General features: G+C 46.0%; 1 protein-coding gene and 2 pseudogenes across 3 annotated transcripts in view; 1 reads left to right on the forward strand and 2 right to left on the reverse strand.

Moving 5' to 3' along the window:
• Positions 1-14966, forward strand: part of Stab2 (stabilin 2) — a 143366-nt gene that overhangs the window by 63599 nt on the left and 64801 nt on the right. For all 3 annotated transcript variants that reach the window (XM_087902081.1, XM_087902082.1, XM_087902080.1), the window contains 4 exons: positions 250-333; positions 11421-11519; positions 11609-11716; positions 13120-13251. In XM_087902081.1, the coding sequence (XP_087758207.1) occupies positions 250-333; positions 11421-11519; positions 11609-11716; positions 13120-13251 (423 nt within the window). The remainder of the gene's footprint in view (positions 1-249; positions 334-11420; positions 11520-11608; positions 11717-13119; positions 13252-14966) is intronic.
• LOC125390006 (activity-dependent neuroprotector homeobox protein 2 pseudogene) lies at positions 3877-9125 on the reverse strand (annotated as a pseudogene).
• LOC148117789 (activity-dependent neuroprotector homeobox protein 2 pseudogene) lies at positions 8992-9896 on the reverse strand (annotated as a pseudogene).

Genomic DNA, 14966 nt, shown 5'->3' on the forward strand with positions numbered 1-14966 from the left:
CATGGCCTCTGTTCATGAAACGTGCATGCTCAGGGTTAGGCAAGCATCCCTCCTCCCTAAGAAATAGGAGGAATTGCAAACCGAGGTCCCAGTGGGACCAAAACGATTAGCGCTCAACGGCTCTTGATTGGTAGACAGTCACTGTCTATATGGCCCCAAACTCTGGTGGTTACCCCTGCTCAAGCAGCAGGGACCCCAGAGGTGATGCAATTCCCCAGGGACACTCACCCCCCCCAATTGTGTTTGCAGTTGCAGAATATCACCATTGAGGGGGCGTCCATTGTGGACGGTGACAATGCAGCCACAAACGGAGTGATACATGTCATCAACAAGGTAAAGTTGCCCCTACCCACCAGGCAGAACTGTGTCCCGCTCTGTGATGGTTTCCTATATAGTGCTGTTTGGGGGTAAATAAAAAAATACTTAGCCTTAATATCAAACGAACCTTAAGTGTGTTTCATCTTGGTTAGAACCTCATGAAGACTCTCTTCACTCAGTCAGACTCGGCTGTACCTCAAGCCAGCTGCATCTGCAGCAGGGCTCCCGGTGCATGTGGCCTTATATGCACACTCTCTCTTGTACATGGAAACATCTTAAGAGGCACAAGTCTAACATCGAGAAGGGAAGGGAGGGGAAAGCTACTGGCTACCACTATCCACTCTCCTCCCTGCACTATTGGATCCTAAAAAGAAAGAGTACAGAAAACCCTGAGAAAAAATAGGAAAGCACAGAAAAACTACCCTAAGATTTTCGTCTTTCACCTAAGTCCCAGTTCAATAGTGTTCACAGAATACTACAAGAAGACAAAAATGGGAAACGGGATTGTAAACTAACCCATAATTTTCAGTGAAAACTTTCAAGTACAGTGGAAACTTTCAGAAGGTAGAGGGCTAAGGGAAGAATTAATTAACTGCATTTTAGTTAAAATTGCTCTCCCTTGGTACTTATATATTCAGTTTTTAAAAGCCATAGCTCAGCTATTTCTGTTCAAAAGAGAGGCTATTTGTGACTCTCTGTGTTTTTTAGTCTTTGCAATCCTTCAGCATGATCCAGAATCTGAAAACACAACACTGTTAAGCAGGCGATTCGGCGCTTATGGGAAATTATGACTCCATGTGATACCAAGTGACATTGCTTCTCAGCACCTGCACTTTCTAGTCTTAGCTTCCCAGAATACTAAAATACCTTTATAAAAAAATCATTTTAAAAAAAGAAATATAAATTGGGCCGGGGAGATGGCTCAGTAGGTAAAGTGTTTGTCATACCAGCCTTGAAGAGCTGAATTCAGAGTTCTAGTGTCCATGAAAAAAGCTTCATGGAACCTGAAAACCCAGCATAGGCGAGCAGAAACAGAAAGATCTTTAACCAGCCTGTCCAGCCGAAATACTGAGCTCTGGGCTCAGAGTACAAAAACACACACACACGTTCACCTCTTTTCCCTTATGTTATCTTTATGAACACAACTTCCTTAGTAAGATGGCACCTCGAGCCACCTCTTACTCTGAGATCATTACCATTACCATGGGAGAGTAAATCCCAACCCTTTTGTGGCCTTCCCACACAGCCCGTGGCTACATAGTAAATGTTGAAGTGATAGTCTGGGCTTGACATCCTGACTAGCTGTGTAACTTTGTTGAAGTTGGATAACCGACCTCCTGACTAGCTGTATGACCTTGTTGAAGTTACATAGCCTCTCCGAACCTCATCCATCTTGCTTTGTGGGGATTAAATAACACCCTCCACTTCAAGACTTGCTACTAAAGGACCCTCAGCAAATGCTGGTTTGATTCCATTCTTCCTGTGAAATGCTATGGGATTTTCTGTATGGCACTGACGTGACATGACCACCAATTGTCCTATACTGATGCCTGTTTCCTGAGACTTTTAGTGACTACATCCTAGGAAGCGTGTGGTCGCATCTCTGTGTCCCTCCCCAGAACAAACACCTTGCCCTGTATATGGTAATTGGAATTTCTGAAGGTCCATTAGGTTCCAGGCACTGTGCCAAGCGTCACTCCCACCTGGTGTCCCTTTTATTTCTTACAACACTAAGATGGTGAGCGCTCTATCATCCTCATGTCACAGGTAAGACAACACTCCAAGTTCAGTAACTGGGCTAAGGAAGAACTCACGGGAACATGGAAAGTTTATGATTGTTCTCTTCTTTACCCCTGGATTTTGCAGTTCCCTGAAAAACTCCTATCAACTGGCATCGTGCCACCTTTGATAGTATCATTATGTACAGTCATGTGGGCTGTGGGCTGCATAAAGGTACTTGGCCACAAGAAATCTAGCCCACAGTACTTTGCTTTGTGCCCATTTTGAAAAAAAAAAAAACCTCCTCAAGGGGTAGCTTTTATGAAGTCTGGCCTTCATAAATGTGTGACGTGAACCTGACCTTAGATGGTGTCTTAGGGTTTATAAGGCTGTGATGAAACACCATGCCCAAGAAGCAAGTTGGGGAGGAAAGGTCTTCCTATCACTGTTCATCACCAAAGGAAATCAGAACAGGAGACTGGAGCTGATGCAGAGGCCATGGAGGGGTGCTGCTTACTGTCTTGCTTCCCATGGCTTTCTCAGCCTGTTTTCATATAGAACCCAGGCCCACCAGCCTGGGGATGGCACCGCCCACAATGGGATGGGCCTCCTCCATTGATCGCTAATTAAGAAAATGCCTCACAGGCCTGACACAACCTGATCCTATTTTCTTAATTGAGGTTCCCTCTCCTCAGACAACCTTGTCAAGCTGACATGGCACAGGTGGGACCATATTTATTCGTGGCAAGGGTCTATCATGTCACCCATCTGTGTGGATGCCCAAAATGCTGCTACATAAGATGGGATGCAGCCCACTTGTTATATGGGTGAAAACTACTACACCATAGTCCCTTGCTCCTGGAACTGCTTGGTCTGGCCACAAGGGAAACTGGAAAGTGTAATCTTTTAGCAGGAAACTATCATTCCTAACTCTAAGAGTATATAAAAACATACAGCAGGGACATTATAGCTGATTTTTTTTCTGAAAAAGGCTTTTGCTGGAGTGGGTAGTTCTGGATCCATTGAGAAGGAGTCCTCTGGTCATATAGCAGGGAGTCTTAACTTGATGGGTTGCAATGGGTCATGCAATTGCTGCCCTGCATTCTTGAAAAGACATGGAAAATAATTAGAGAGCTGCAAGCAGATGATATGGTAACAGAATTAAACCAAGTGATTTTCTGGGAAGTTTGTGGTTTAGGGAGGAACAGAGGCAGGGGAAACAGAGCAGGCTGCTGAGAGGAAATGGACAGAGTTGATGTAGGCATCAGTGAGCAGTCTCACTGCCAGAGAAATGAGCATAGAGTTGATGTAGGGTATCAGGGACTGGTCCCACTGCCAGGGAAATGAGCTAGAAATAGCAGGGAGCTGCAGAGCATCGAAGAGAACAGGAGAAAATAGAGGACCAATGTAAAGAACTCCGTCAGGTCTGGGGTAGAAAGGATGAAGGTCCCCTTAGCCAGTTTCTCCACAACTAAAAGATCTCCTGCAGATGTATCAGGAACAAACAGAGCTGCTGTAGGGTGAGAGTTATTTAGAGAGCTTACACGGAACATTTTATTTAGGTATAGGGTGAAATTCAGTAAAGAAAATTTTAAAGGATTGGATAAAAGTATAAGTATAAGGATAATAAGGAAGAAAGGAGTGATCCACAGGAAGAAGGTTTCAAAACTCAGAAATGTCCCTGTCTTCCCCTAATCTAGGCGCTGGAAACAATCTGTGTGTAAAGAACCAGATAGCGAATATTAAGTTTCCAGGTCCCCGATCTCCATCACTACTCAGTTCTGCCTTTGTGATACAATAGCCCTCAGACAACATGTATAAGAAATTTCTGAGACTGGGTTCCAAAAACAACTTTATTTATTTATTTTTTTGGCAGTGGTATAACAAATTTTAATTCACAGTAGATATTCTGAAAATAGGTAAACAACAACAAAAAGATCTGAGCAACCCTCAGGTTTGACAAGAGTGAGCCAATAGTCATAGAAGATTCACAACTGCCTGAATGCATATTACAAGCATTACATGCAAATGTTACATTTCTGAAAATCTATATAGCAACACTGTAATGCTTCCTGGAGCCCTGCACTCTGGGTACTTCACCTGAAGGGAGACAAGCTCCTCCTTTGCACAGCGAAAGGCAATGATTCAACCTAACATTTCATTGCAGGCAGTTAATCTCCTGGTCAAAGAACTATCCCTAGAAAGGCAGGCTCACCTTAAACCATGCTAATGAAATATACATAAGAATTAATTAAAAATTAAAAGAAATTAATCCTTTGTAGTAGGAATCTAACTCAGGATAGTTGAGTCAATTATTACAAAACAGGTACCTCCTCCCCATTGCAGTTTCTTATTCCAAGATAGGGCAGAAAAAAAACAACACAGTAATGAGTTTGAAAAAGAAAAATTTTAAGTATCAAATGTCTTTTCTATCAAATTCTATAAAACTTATATTTAGGGCAAGGAATTCAGAGAGTTTTTTTGTCTCTCTCATTTTTTAAGATCTGCAAATGTTTTAATCATCCCTCTGCCCCCCGTAAAATGTTTGTTTACTCAATAGTACTATTCCTATTCTAGGAGTCTGACAGCCTGAAGCAATGGCCCTTCTTTCCTTGCGCAGTGACTCCTTTCTCCCCTTCCTCCGCTTCCTGTGCACCAATTCTTTTCAGACTTGCCAAGTGAGTAAGATTGTGAGGTCAGACTACAGCCAATAGGGAAAAGACACAATCACCACCTTCCTCAGAATAAAAGCCAAGTGCACTTCCTCTGTCTGTGTGTGTGCTTCTTTCTGAGCACATCTTCATCACAAGTAGTTTGTTTCGCCAGGAGAAAAAAAAAAGGAAAAGACTCCAGACCTAAGTGGGCTGGTCTATGTTACTATGCACAACGTTGGTGCCTTATATTGTGTAAAAAACACAAGGTTTGGTATCTGTAGAAGATACAACACAGTTTACAACACAGTAATTCAACGCATATTCCTTAGCAATGCCTGATACCTGGGGCAGAGGAAATGTCATCTTCCCAACTCTAACACATCGATTAGGTTACTCCAGCCACAAAGACAGAGCTCCTGCTCTATCCCTTTTACCATAAGCCTGAAACTTGTAATCCATTCCAAGGAGAGTCTGCACAGAGGCAAGAATAGCATATATGTGTCCACGGTCCTTTCTTCCAACCTGTTTATGAGCAAGGAAGAGCTCTGTGTGTATGTTCTCAATTTCTAGTCTAAACGTGCTAAAAATTTGTCTTATCTTTTAATGGAGAGATGACTTGTCACTATAAAGTCCACACTGAAATGCAGTCCTGCCTTTACAAACTCTTGATTTATAAAGGAACACTTATTGTGAACTGCTTACAAGACCCTAGGATAAAGATATTTTTAATAATGAAAACATTTAGTTTTTCTATGAGTTGTATTCTTTAAAGCTTTCAGAATAAAACTGAAAATATAAATAAAAGGTATAATATTGTAAGCTAATATTAACAGAATTTAATGTTCAAATATGTGTTCTTTGCCAGGCAGTAGTGGTGCACACCTTTAATCCCAGCACTCAGGAGGCAGAGGCAGGCGAGCCTGGTCTATATAGTGAGTTCCAGAACAGCCAGGGCTGTTACACAGAGAAACCCTGTCTCAAAAAACAAACAAAAAAAGAAAATCAAAACAACAACAACAAAAGAGCTAGAAACTGGAGAGATGGCTTAGTAGTTAAGAGCACTGGCTACTCTTCCAGAGGACCCTGGTTCAATTCCCAACAACCGTATCGTGGCTCACAACCATCTATAATAAGATCTGATGCCCTCTTCTGTCATGCACATCACTCATATATAAAATAAAATATAAATTTAAAAACAATGTGTTCTTAGAAAGTCATACACATAACAATGCTCTTTTCTCTAAATATAGCTGTCTCCTTGGTTGATGCCCATAATACTCCAGAACAATAAATACTCTTATTTTCAACCAGTCATTTACAAACAAGCAGAAACTTCTTAAAAGGAAAAGACAAGTATTTGTAGATTTCAGGTTTGTATCATTTGATAGAAGCTACTAGGAGAATAAGCCATATATGGAATACCAAAACTTAATTCACATGACAGGGGAGTGGTTACACTTAAGAGTCACTAAGAGACTGAACTACGGGAATCAATACATTTGGAGTAACATTTGCTTCTTAACCCAAGTCTTCCTGAGCACCTGAAACATGCAGAAAAGCCACAGAAAGCAACACAACAGAGCAAAGTCAGCTCAAACTACCGCCTAGAACTTTAAGCTGAGTTTTGTGGTTCACACTCAAAGCTCAGTCTGTGTTTAACATTTTTAAGTTGAGACATATCAAAACCTAGAAGTACTGAGGGTCTGTGGACTTCTATTGCTTTCAAACAAATATATCTTCTTGTTCCAAAAAACAAAGCCACATTAACTCTTTCCATCTTCAAGAATAAAGACAAGAGTTCTACTTCTCTTCTGCTAGGATATGGCTTCTTATGGAAATACTCTTTAAGAAACTGCCTTTTTTCCTCAAAGGAGCAGTCTTTGTAGTCCTTGTATTTTCTAGGATCTAATGCTAGGATCTGGAATAAATTATCATCAGCAACTGGTCCATTCATTGTGCTTTCAATCCTTTGTCTCTTCAAAGGCATAGCACTCGTCCCTTCCTCCGGACCTGATGCTGCATCACCCTTTAGGACAAGCAAGGAAACTTTCTCATCCCTCTTCTCGTCTTCTGCCCCTAGATGGCCATCTTGCCACTTTCTCTTCACAGGACACTTAGAATCGGGAATCTTTTCCCCATTGGCGAACTGTAGTTCACTGCTTGCGACAAAACCGGACCCAACTTGTCGGTCTGAGCTGTTGTCTTTGGGAGCACATTCACAATGCAGCAAATGCAGAGTGATGGCTGCCATAGTTAAGCTTCCAGGGTAGACCCCACAACAGTGGATACACTTGAATGCAGGAGAGTTGAATACTGTATAGGCTGTCGGCATAACATGGTGTCTGTCCTTCAAATGTAACATGTAGGCCTCGGTTATTGTGAATGGGCACAAACAGAGGGGACAGGTCAGCTCTTGTTCACTGAGAAGCTTAGGTACATCCTTAACCTGAGGCCTCACCTTAACATACAAGGGAACCAGTGATGTGGAATGTATCCCTGAGAGGATAGCCAGGCAGACTTCCTGTTCTCCCATCTTCTCTCTTGGCAGAGTGATGATGAAATCAAGATAGGGGAACAACAGGTCACCATTAGCATCCAGGCTCAATTGGAAGCCCCTATGACTGTACTCCAAAGACAGCTTCCTCCTCCCGTGGTGTTTAATTCTGCTATGCTCCAAGAAACTCTCCATGGTGTGGAAAGAAAATGGGCAAAACAGGCACACCAAGCCATGTGTGAGCAAGTGGTACATTAACTCCTCCTCTGAGACCAGGCATTTGCAGGAGAGGCATCGCATGGCCTTCTCCATTGTCCACTTCAGAAATGGCGCACATACTGCTAGCTTTACTGGCTCATGCCTCTCACTGGAGTTGAACTCACTTGGTTTGTGAGCCACTTCCATGTGAGCCTGGTAGACATTGAACGGGAAGAAAACATTGCAAACTGGGCAGGTTTTCCACTGCTTGGCCTGTCTGACAACCATATTCAGGTCCACCTCAGGTAAAGAAACCTGAACAAATACATTCTGGTCTGCAGTGTTTACCGGCCCCTGAGAGGAGGACAAGCTGGGTAGAGCACTGGACATCTGTGGACCCACACTGGGGGACAGGACTTGGTTGGGCACCTGGGACGGAGTGACAATCATGAGGCTAGCACCCTGAGGAATAATAGGCAGAGTGACAGGCACTGGGTCCAGCATGAAAATGGGTTTCCCATTAATCTGTGTCCCTGTCGGGAGGAGCTTCCTGAAAACAGTGTCTGACCTGGGGAACATGGTGTTCTGTGAAGTTTCAGCTCTCACTGGCTGGCTCACTGGCGAGATGCCGGCGCCAACAGACTGACTAAGCTGGAGCACATTGGGTCTAACTGGTGGACCTGCAGGAAGGACTCCTGATGTAACAGGCTGACCAAGCAGAGGAATACCAGAGTTCACATCCTGGTTCACAGGAACATCTGAGATCATCAGCTGTTTGGGGGACAGCAACCCAGATGATACCACTTGATCTGCAGGGATAACCCTAAAGGACACTGTCTGACAAGAGGGGAGAGCCTGTGCTGAGGCAGCCTGGTCTACATGGAGAACCCTGGGCTGGACTTCTGGGCCAGTGGAAAGGACCCCAGAAGCTGCTATCTGTACAGGAATCACAGAAGCAGGGGACTTCTGACCTTCAGGAAGGACTGTCAACGAGACCACCTGACCCACAGAAATTGCTCCTGGTGATGTGGTCTGCAGAACCCCAGGACTGGCAGAAACACAAGATAGGGTACCAGGCCTGATCTGTCTGCGAGGTCTTGCTGGTCGACCTGCAGACCCCATGGGCTGTGTCAGGGGTGGCCCAGGTGGGATCACTTGACTCACTGGGAGATCGCTCATTCTAACAGACTTTTTGACAGGCCCAAGGGGCTGACTCACAGGTAGTACAGGAGGGTCGATAGGCTTATTAGGTGAAGCCCTGCCTGAGGAGAGGATAGTCGAGGAAGCTGGAGGCTGCAGTGTGAGGCTGGTCTGGGCCACTGGTAGAGGGCTGGAGACGACAGCCATGTGGGACTGGGCAGCAGTAGGCACAGAATCAGTGAGGCTCCAGGAAATGCCTGGGATCCCCACTGGTGGCTGTACCTGGGCAGGGGTCACAGGCTGGGCCAAGGTCACTGACTTCGCAATGGCTAGACTTGGAGAGTTCTTTGACAAGGCAGAGCGGGACCGACGTGGCTTTGGCTTTGCCCGAGCAGCTGCGCGTGCAGCACTGCTGTTTGCTGGCCTGGCCAAGCCTGCCCGTGGCTTTGGAGCAACAGGCACCTGCTTCAGAAGCCCAGACCGCTTGTTGCGTTCTGAAATCACAGACCGCAGCTTATTCTCCACGTCCTTGTGTAGATCTGATGTCAGAATATGGGACATCAGACCATCCTGGCTGCACACAGTGGAGCCACACTTTTTACAGTAGTATCTCCCAGGGGGGTAGAGTGTTGGCTTCTGGCTGTGCCTGTTCTTCCTGACTCTGAGGAGGAGCATTGCTGGCTTCTGGCTGTGCCTGTTCTTCCTGACTCTGAGGAGGAGCATTGCTGGCTTCTGGCTGCGCCTGTTCTTCCTGACTCTGAGGAGGAGCATTGCTGGCTTCTGGCTGCGCCTGTTCTTCCTGACTCTGAAAGCCAACGTAGGCACTAAGTAAGAACTGAAAATGGGTGAGCAGCACATGCTTCTTCATGCTACCGAAGGTGGTATTGGAAAAGCTACACTTCAAACACGTGAACTGTTTTATGTAGCCCTTCAAGGGCTTCCCATCCTGGACGCTCTGATCCCGTGCGGCCATCTCGTGGAATAACGAGAAGTGCCTGCTCACCACACTGGGCCGTGAAACGAATGAGCAATCGGGGCACTGGATCTGCAGTTCTTGGTCGGCCTCGTCTTCGTGGCACCTATGCAGATGGTTTTTGAGAGAAGAGAACATGTCTGCGGAGTACGGGCAGAGGCTGCAGCAGTATGGCTTGGATCGGTGTCTCAGCTTCTGTTTGAAAAGCCCCCTGGAGGCCACGTCGGGCCAAGAGGTATTGAGGAAGTACCTGTCCCCGGGGGCAAAGTCCTGAAGGGCCTGCAAGGACTCTCGGCAGCTCTGCCGCCCTACATCCTGGAGAACGCTCTTCACCCACGGCCGCAGGATCCTGATGAAGTCCTGGCTGTCTACGGGAACTTGAAACATCGCTGAAGCGGTCGGCCCTGAAATAGGGGAGCCTCTGCTCAGTGCCACAGCTCCTCCGCCTGCACCCGCCTCCTACTGCCTCCCCGCCATGCCCTGCGGCCATGCCCTGCAATCACAGGACAGCCACGCGCCCGCCCTTCTCCCCCCCCCACCCCGCCCTCCAGTCATGTGATGGCCTTGCACCCGCCCTCCAGTCACTCAATGCCCTCCAGTCACACGACAGCCTCGCGCCCGCCCTCCCCTGCCCTCCTATCACAAGATGGCCTCGTGCCCACCCTCTCCGGCCCTCCAGTCACTCAATGCCCTCCAGTCACACGACAGCCTCGCACCCGCCCTCCCCTGCCCTCCTATCACAAGATGGCCTCGTGCCCACCCTCTCCCGCCCTCCAGTCACTCAATGCCCTCCAGTCACACGACAGCCTCGCGCCCGCCCTCCCCTGCCCTCCTATCACAAGATGGCCTCGTGCCCACCCTCTCCCGCCCTCCAGTCACATGACGGCCTCACACCCGCCCTCTCTCACCCTCCAGTCACGCTATGTCCTTGCCGCCCTCCAGTCACTCAATGGCCTCCAGTCATTCGACAGCCTCACACACTCACCTCCAGTCACTGCCTGCCTCAGGAACCGAAGCCGGCACCACACCGGCTCCTCAGCCGGCTGCCTGCACTGCTCACCACCAGTCCGTCTTCCTGCAACAGCACGCGCGAGAAGATGGCGAAGATGACAGCCCAAGAGCTCCGGAAGTGACGTTCCTTCATTTGCATATTCACACCCAGCAGCCAATGGCATGGCGAGTGCTTGAGGACCTCAACTCCTCCCCTTCCAGTCTCAGTCTTCCTCCAGTTGATGACGTTTTTTGGGTCTTGGCTCACTGTCTCTGTCAGGCGCCCCCTATCCTTTGCTGAGCTCTTCCAGGGCGACTGAGGCCTTAACTGTCGCCGAGACTGCAGGGAGGAGGAAAAGAAAATGTTACCACATTCAGGTTCTAGAAGGAGAACATTGGGAGGAAAAAGGAGGGGTCGCATAGCTGGCGGAAGGTCTCAGCAACAGCTCATTTGCAAATTTGCACAAGGCCCTGGGCTCCAGACCTGGATCGCGTGCACACACAACCAGAAATCTCACTATGTATGAAAAATGGTCTTATCTTTTCTGCATTTTACCAAGCAACATGTTTTCTTATAAGGCAAATTCAGGTCACTGGCTTATAGTAGACTTAAGGGTCGCAAGATAAGAAACAAAGAATTCAAAGGCTAAGTTCATGAAAGTTAGAGGGGATTCCTTAAGGAGAGCTAGAAAGTCTTTTGCATGAGAGAAAGTTTTCCTCAAATGGAGAATAAATTTAAGGAGAACTTAAACGTGAATGGATATTTTCAGTCCTCCTAGTGTGGTCACTTTGCATCCTGGAATAACTTGTTCTGAAAATTACCAAAAAGATTTTAGTCAATTCTGCCCAAAGAACCCAACAAACAGAGCTTCTGTGTGGACAGCAAACGGTACCAAAATTTGCTAAATAGAATTTCTGGGCTTTCTGTTCCCAGGTGCTGGTGCCCCAAAGAAGTCTGACTGGCTCCCTACCAAACCTCCTCACCCGTCTGGACCAGATGCCCGACTACTCCATCTTCCGAGGCTATATCATTGCAAGTACCATCTTCTCTGCATAACCATCTTGTTAAGCGGCCCAGGGCCGGACAATGCCCTCACTGGCTGCCCTGTCTTTGCTTTACAGCAATACAGTCTGGCAAGCGCGATTGAGGCTGCAGAGGCTTACACTGTGTTTGCTCCAAACAATGAAGCCATCGAGAGTTATATCAGGGAGAAGAAAGTCACAACTCTGGTACGTGTCACCGCTGTCGTCAATGTTTTTCTCGTTAAGATTGACTTCTATTTTTAATGGGGTTATGAGTGTGGGTGTGTGCATGTGTGGGTATATGTGTGTACATGTAGAGTGTAGAGTCTGCACATTGGTTTCCCGGCTGCCCAGATCTGAATATTCACAATATCTGAATAAAACTATATTAATTATAACACTGTTTGGCCAATGGCTCAAGCATATTTCTAGCTAACTCTTATATCTTAAATTAATCCATTTCTATTAATCAATGTATTGTCATGTGGCTTGTGGCTTTACCGGTCCTCTGGCATCTTGCTTCTTGGGCAGCTCGCTAGCGTCTCTCTCGACTCCACCCCCTTCATCTGAGTCCTCAGTTTGATTGTCCCACCTAACTTTATCCTGTCTTACTATAGGTCAATCAGTTTTATTATTAACCAATGAGAGTAATACATATTCAAAGTGTACAGAAGGATCCTCCCACAACAGAGAACGAAACTAAAATATTTAACACCAAAAAAATTACCTAGTGTCCATGAAAGTATGTATTCCATTTTTATGTGGAAAATTTGTTCCTTAACATCCCGTTAGGGATATGAAAATATTAATTTGCATATCAATGAATTATAATTATCTATAATTACAGTCCAAACCAATTATGTAGGTGGAAGCCCCTTGAGCATTTGTTTGTAGATAGATTTTCTCATTTTTTAATGTCAGGAAAAAATATGCCTTTGCCACTGCAATTCTGGTTTGGTTTTTTTCTTTTTTTCTTTTCTTTTTTTTTTTTTTTTTGGTATTTTTGGTCTTTTGAGACAGTTTCTATCTGTGTGACAGCTCTGGCTGTCCTGGAACTCACTCTGTAGACCATACTGGTCTCAAAAACCACAGAGAGCATCCCAAGTGCTGGGACTAAAGGTATGCTCCACTACCTCCCAGCACAATTTTTTTTTTAATTTCAAAAATCTTTGCATTGATATATATGATTGCAGTTATTTTGGATAGTGTTTTTGAAAGTATGTTTCTACTTGGTATTATTTTGTTTCAATGGTACTAAAATACTTGGAATAATTTTCATGTCCTTGTCACTGATATTTTCTATTTTATTTAGAAGTGTATAATTTTTATGACATTAATTGCTAAAGCTCGTTTTATGTTGAACTTTTGAAGCTGAAATCTTTGTAATATCAAAGACATCGTTTTCAAAATGTATCCACTGCTTGGATCATGCCCGTCTAGGTGTTCTTGGCGGTCCTGCCTGGAAATTCACAGCTCCCCTTATTGCCTCATACTTCTGTGCCCTGGTGTCTTGCACATGGACAAGGCACACTTCTCTTTGCAGCCTGGCTACGGCACAGTGGAGCCGAGTATCGTCCACTGGCTGACTTCTCCTTCTGTGTGACACACAGGAGGAAGACATACTTCGGTACCACGTGGTCCTGGAGGAGAAGCTCCTGAAGAATGACCTGCACAACGGCATGCACCGAGACACCATGCTGGGCTTCTCCTACCTCCTCGGCTTCTTTCTCCACAATGACCAGGTACGGCTCTTTAACAAAACTCACGAGCAAGTGTCTCTGCTACTCTCAACCCTCCTCTCTCACCTCCCTCCAGTCCTCCTAAGCCTTATCAACAAGGAAGGGTTGCTTCTGTTGTATCAGAGAGCAGTGGATAAAGGCCGTGCTCAGTCTCCCCCTCGTCTGTCGTGTGATCAGCCTCAAATACTCAGCGATGCCCTACCAACTGTGGAGTCCAAGCAGTAACAGGCACTCTTCAGCTGGTGCCACAAACCCAACAGAGAATCTTCAGTTTGCAAGGTGGAAGAGAGCTTTGTTTCTCAAAATAACTTGCAGGGTGTGGCACTGGCTTCAGGAATTCAAGAGTCTAGTTGTAATGGTCTACTCTGTCCCTTTAAGAGAAAAGCCACACACCCCCACCCCGCACTCCCTCCAAGGCAAGCTGATCTTCAGCTTCTAGCCTGAGTCCCTTCCTCTACAGATAGATAGATAGATAGATAGATAGATAGATAGATAGATAGATAGATAGATAGATAGATAGATAGAGCTTTATCTCTCTCTCTCAGAGGCAGCGTCTGTCTCTCCCTTCTCCCCACCTCTCCCCTTCCCCCATCTCTCTCTGTCTCTCTCTCTGTTCTCTCTCTGCTCTTCTCCCCTTTTCTCTTTATCCCCTCCATAACCCACTAAATAAATATCCAACCTCACTCTGCATGGTGTGCCTATCCATGTCTCTGTCTCTCACCATCCGCGTGGCTCCGCGTGGCTCCCTGCCCAGAACCAGCCACCTTTGGAGACCTGCGGCATGGTCTCATGTCGTGCCCATCCATCTGTCTCTCCTCATGGGACTGGCTGTCCCCTTGAGGTCTCTCACCCACCACAGGGCTCTCTGCCTGGGACTTGCTGCCCCTCATGACCCACTGCAGCCACTTGGGGTACTGCACTATCCCTGCCTGGGACTGGGTGCTCTCGGGACCTGCAGCCTGCTGCCTGCCGCCACTTCAGGGACCTACAGCGTGGTCTCATGGCCTGCTGCCTGCTATCCACTTGGGGATCCGCAGTATTTTTACTTAAACCATAACACTAGTCAAAGAAATGAACATTAATATTGCATAATCATGGGACTACATCTACCACCACAGTAACATTCCTGTGATCACCTCACAAGATGCCTACGTAGTTAAATGGTTGGTGTTCATAAAAAAGACTTTCTGAAACTAGTTATTATAGTTGTGATATAAAATTCTGCTCCTGTAGTTCAAATGCCGCATTTTAAAGTTGTATAAAAAATTAACAAGAAACAATATAATTCTAAAATAAATTATCAGAAGAAAAATTTGTTGCCTGGTCTACCAAGTGAGTTTCAGGACAGCCAGGGATACATGGAAAAACCGTCTCAAAAAAAAAAAGTCACTGTGGAGCCAGGCATGGCATGTGCCTGTAAGCCTAGGATTATGGAGACAGTCTTAGTGAAGCCTTCTGTTGCTGTGATAAACACCATGACCAACAACAATCTGAAGAAAGGGGTTTATTTCACTTTATACTTTCAGGTAACAGAACAACACGGAGAGAGGGCAAGGCAGGCTCTAGAAGTGCTGCTTACCGGCTTGCTGCTGGCTTGCTGCTGGCTTGCTCAGTTTGTTTCCTTACATACCCAAGGACCAACTGTCCAGGGGTAGTACCACCCACAATGGGCTGGGCTCTCCCACATCAATCATCAGTCAAGAAAAGACCCTACATAC

Source organism: Myodes glareolus, chromosome 26 (genome assembly GCF_982192425.1).
Source record: "Myodes glareolus chromosome 26, mMyoGla1.1, whole genome shotgun sequence".
Lineage (NCBI taxonomy): Eukaryota > Metazoa > Chordata > Mammalia > Rodentia > Cricetidae > Myodes > Myodes glareolus.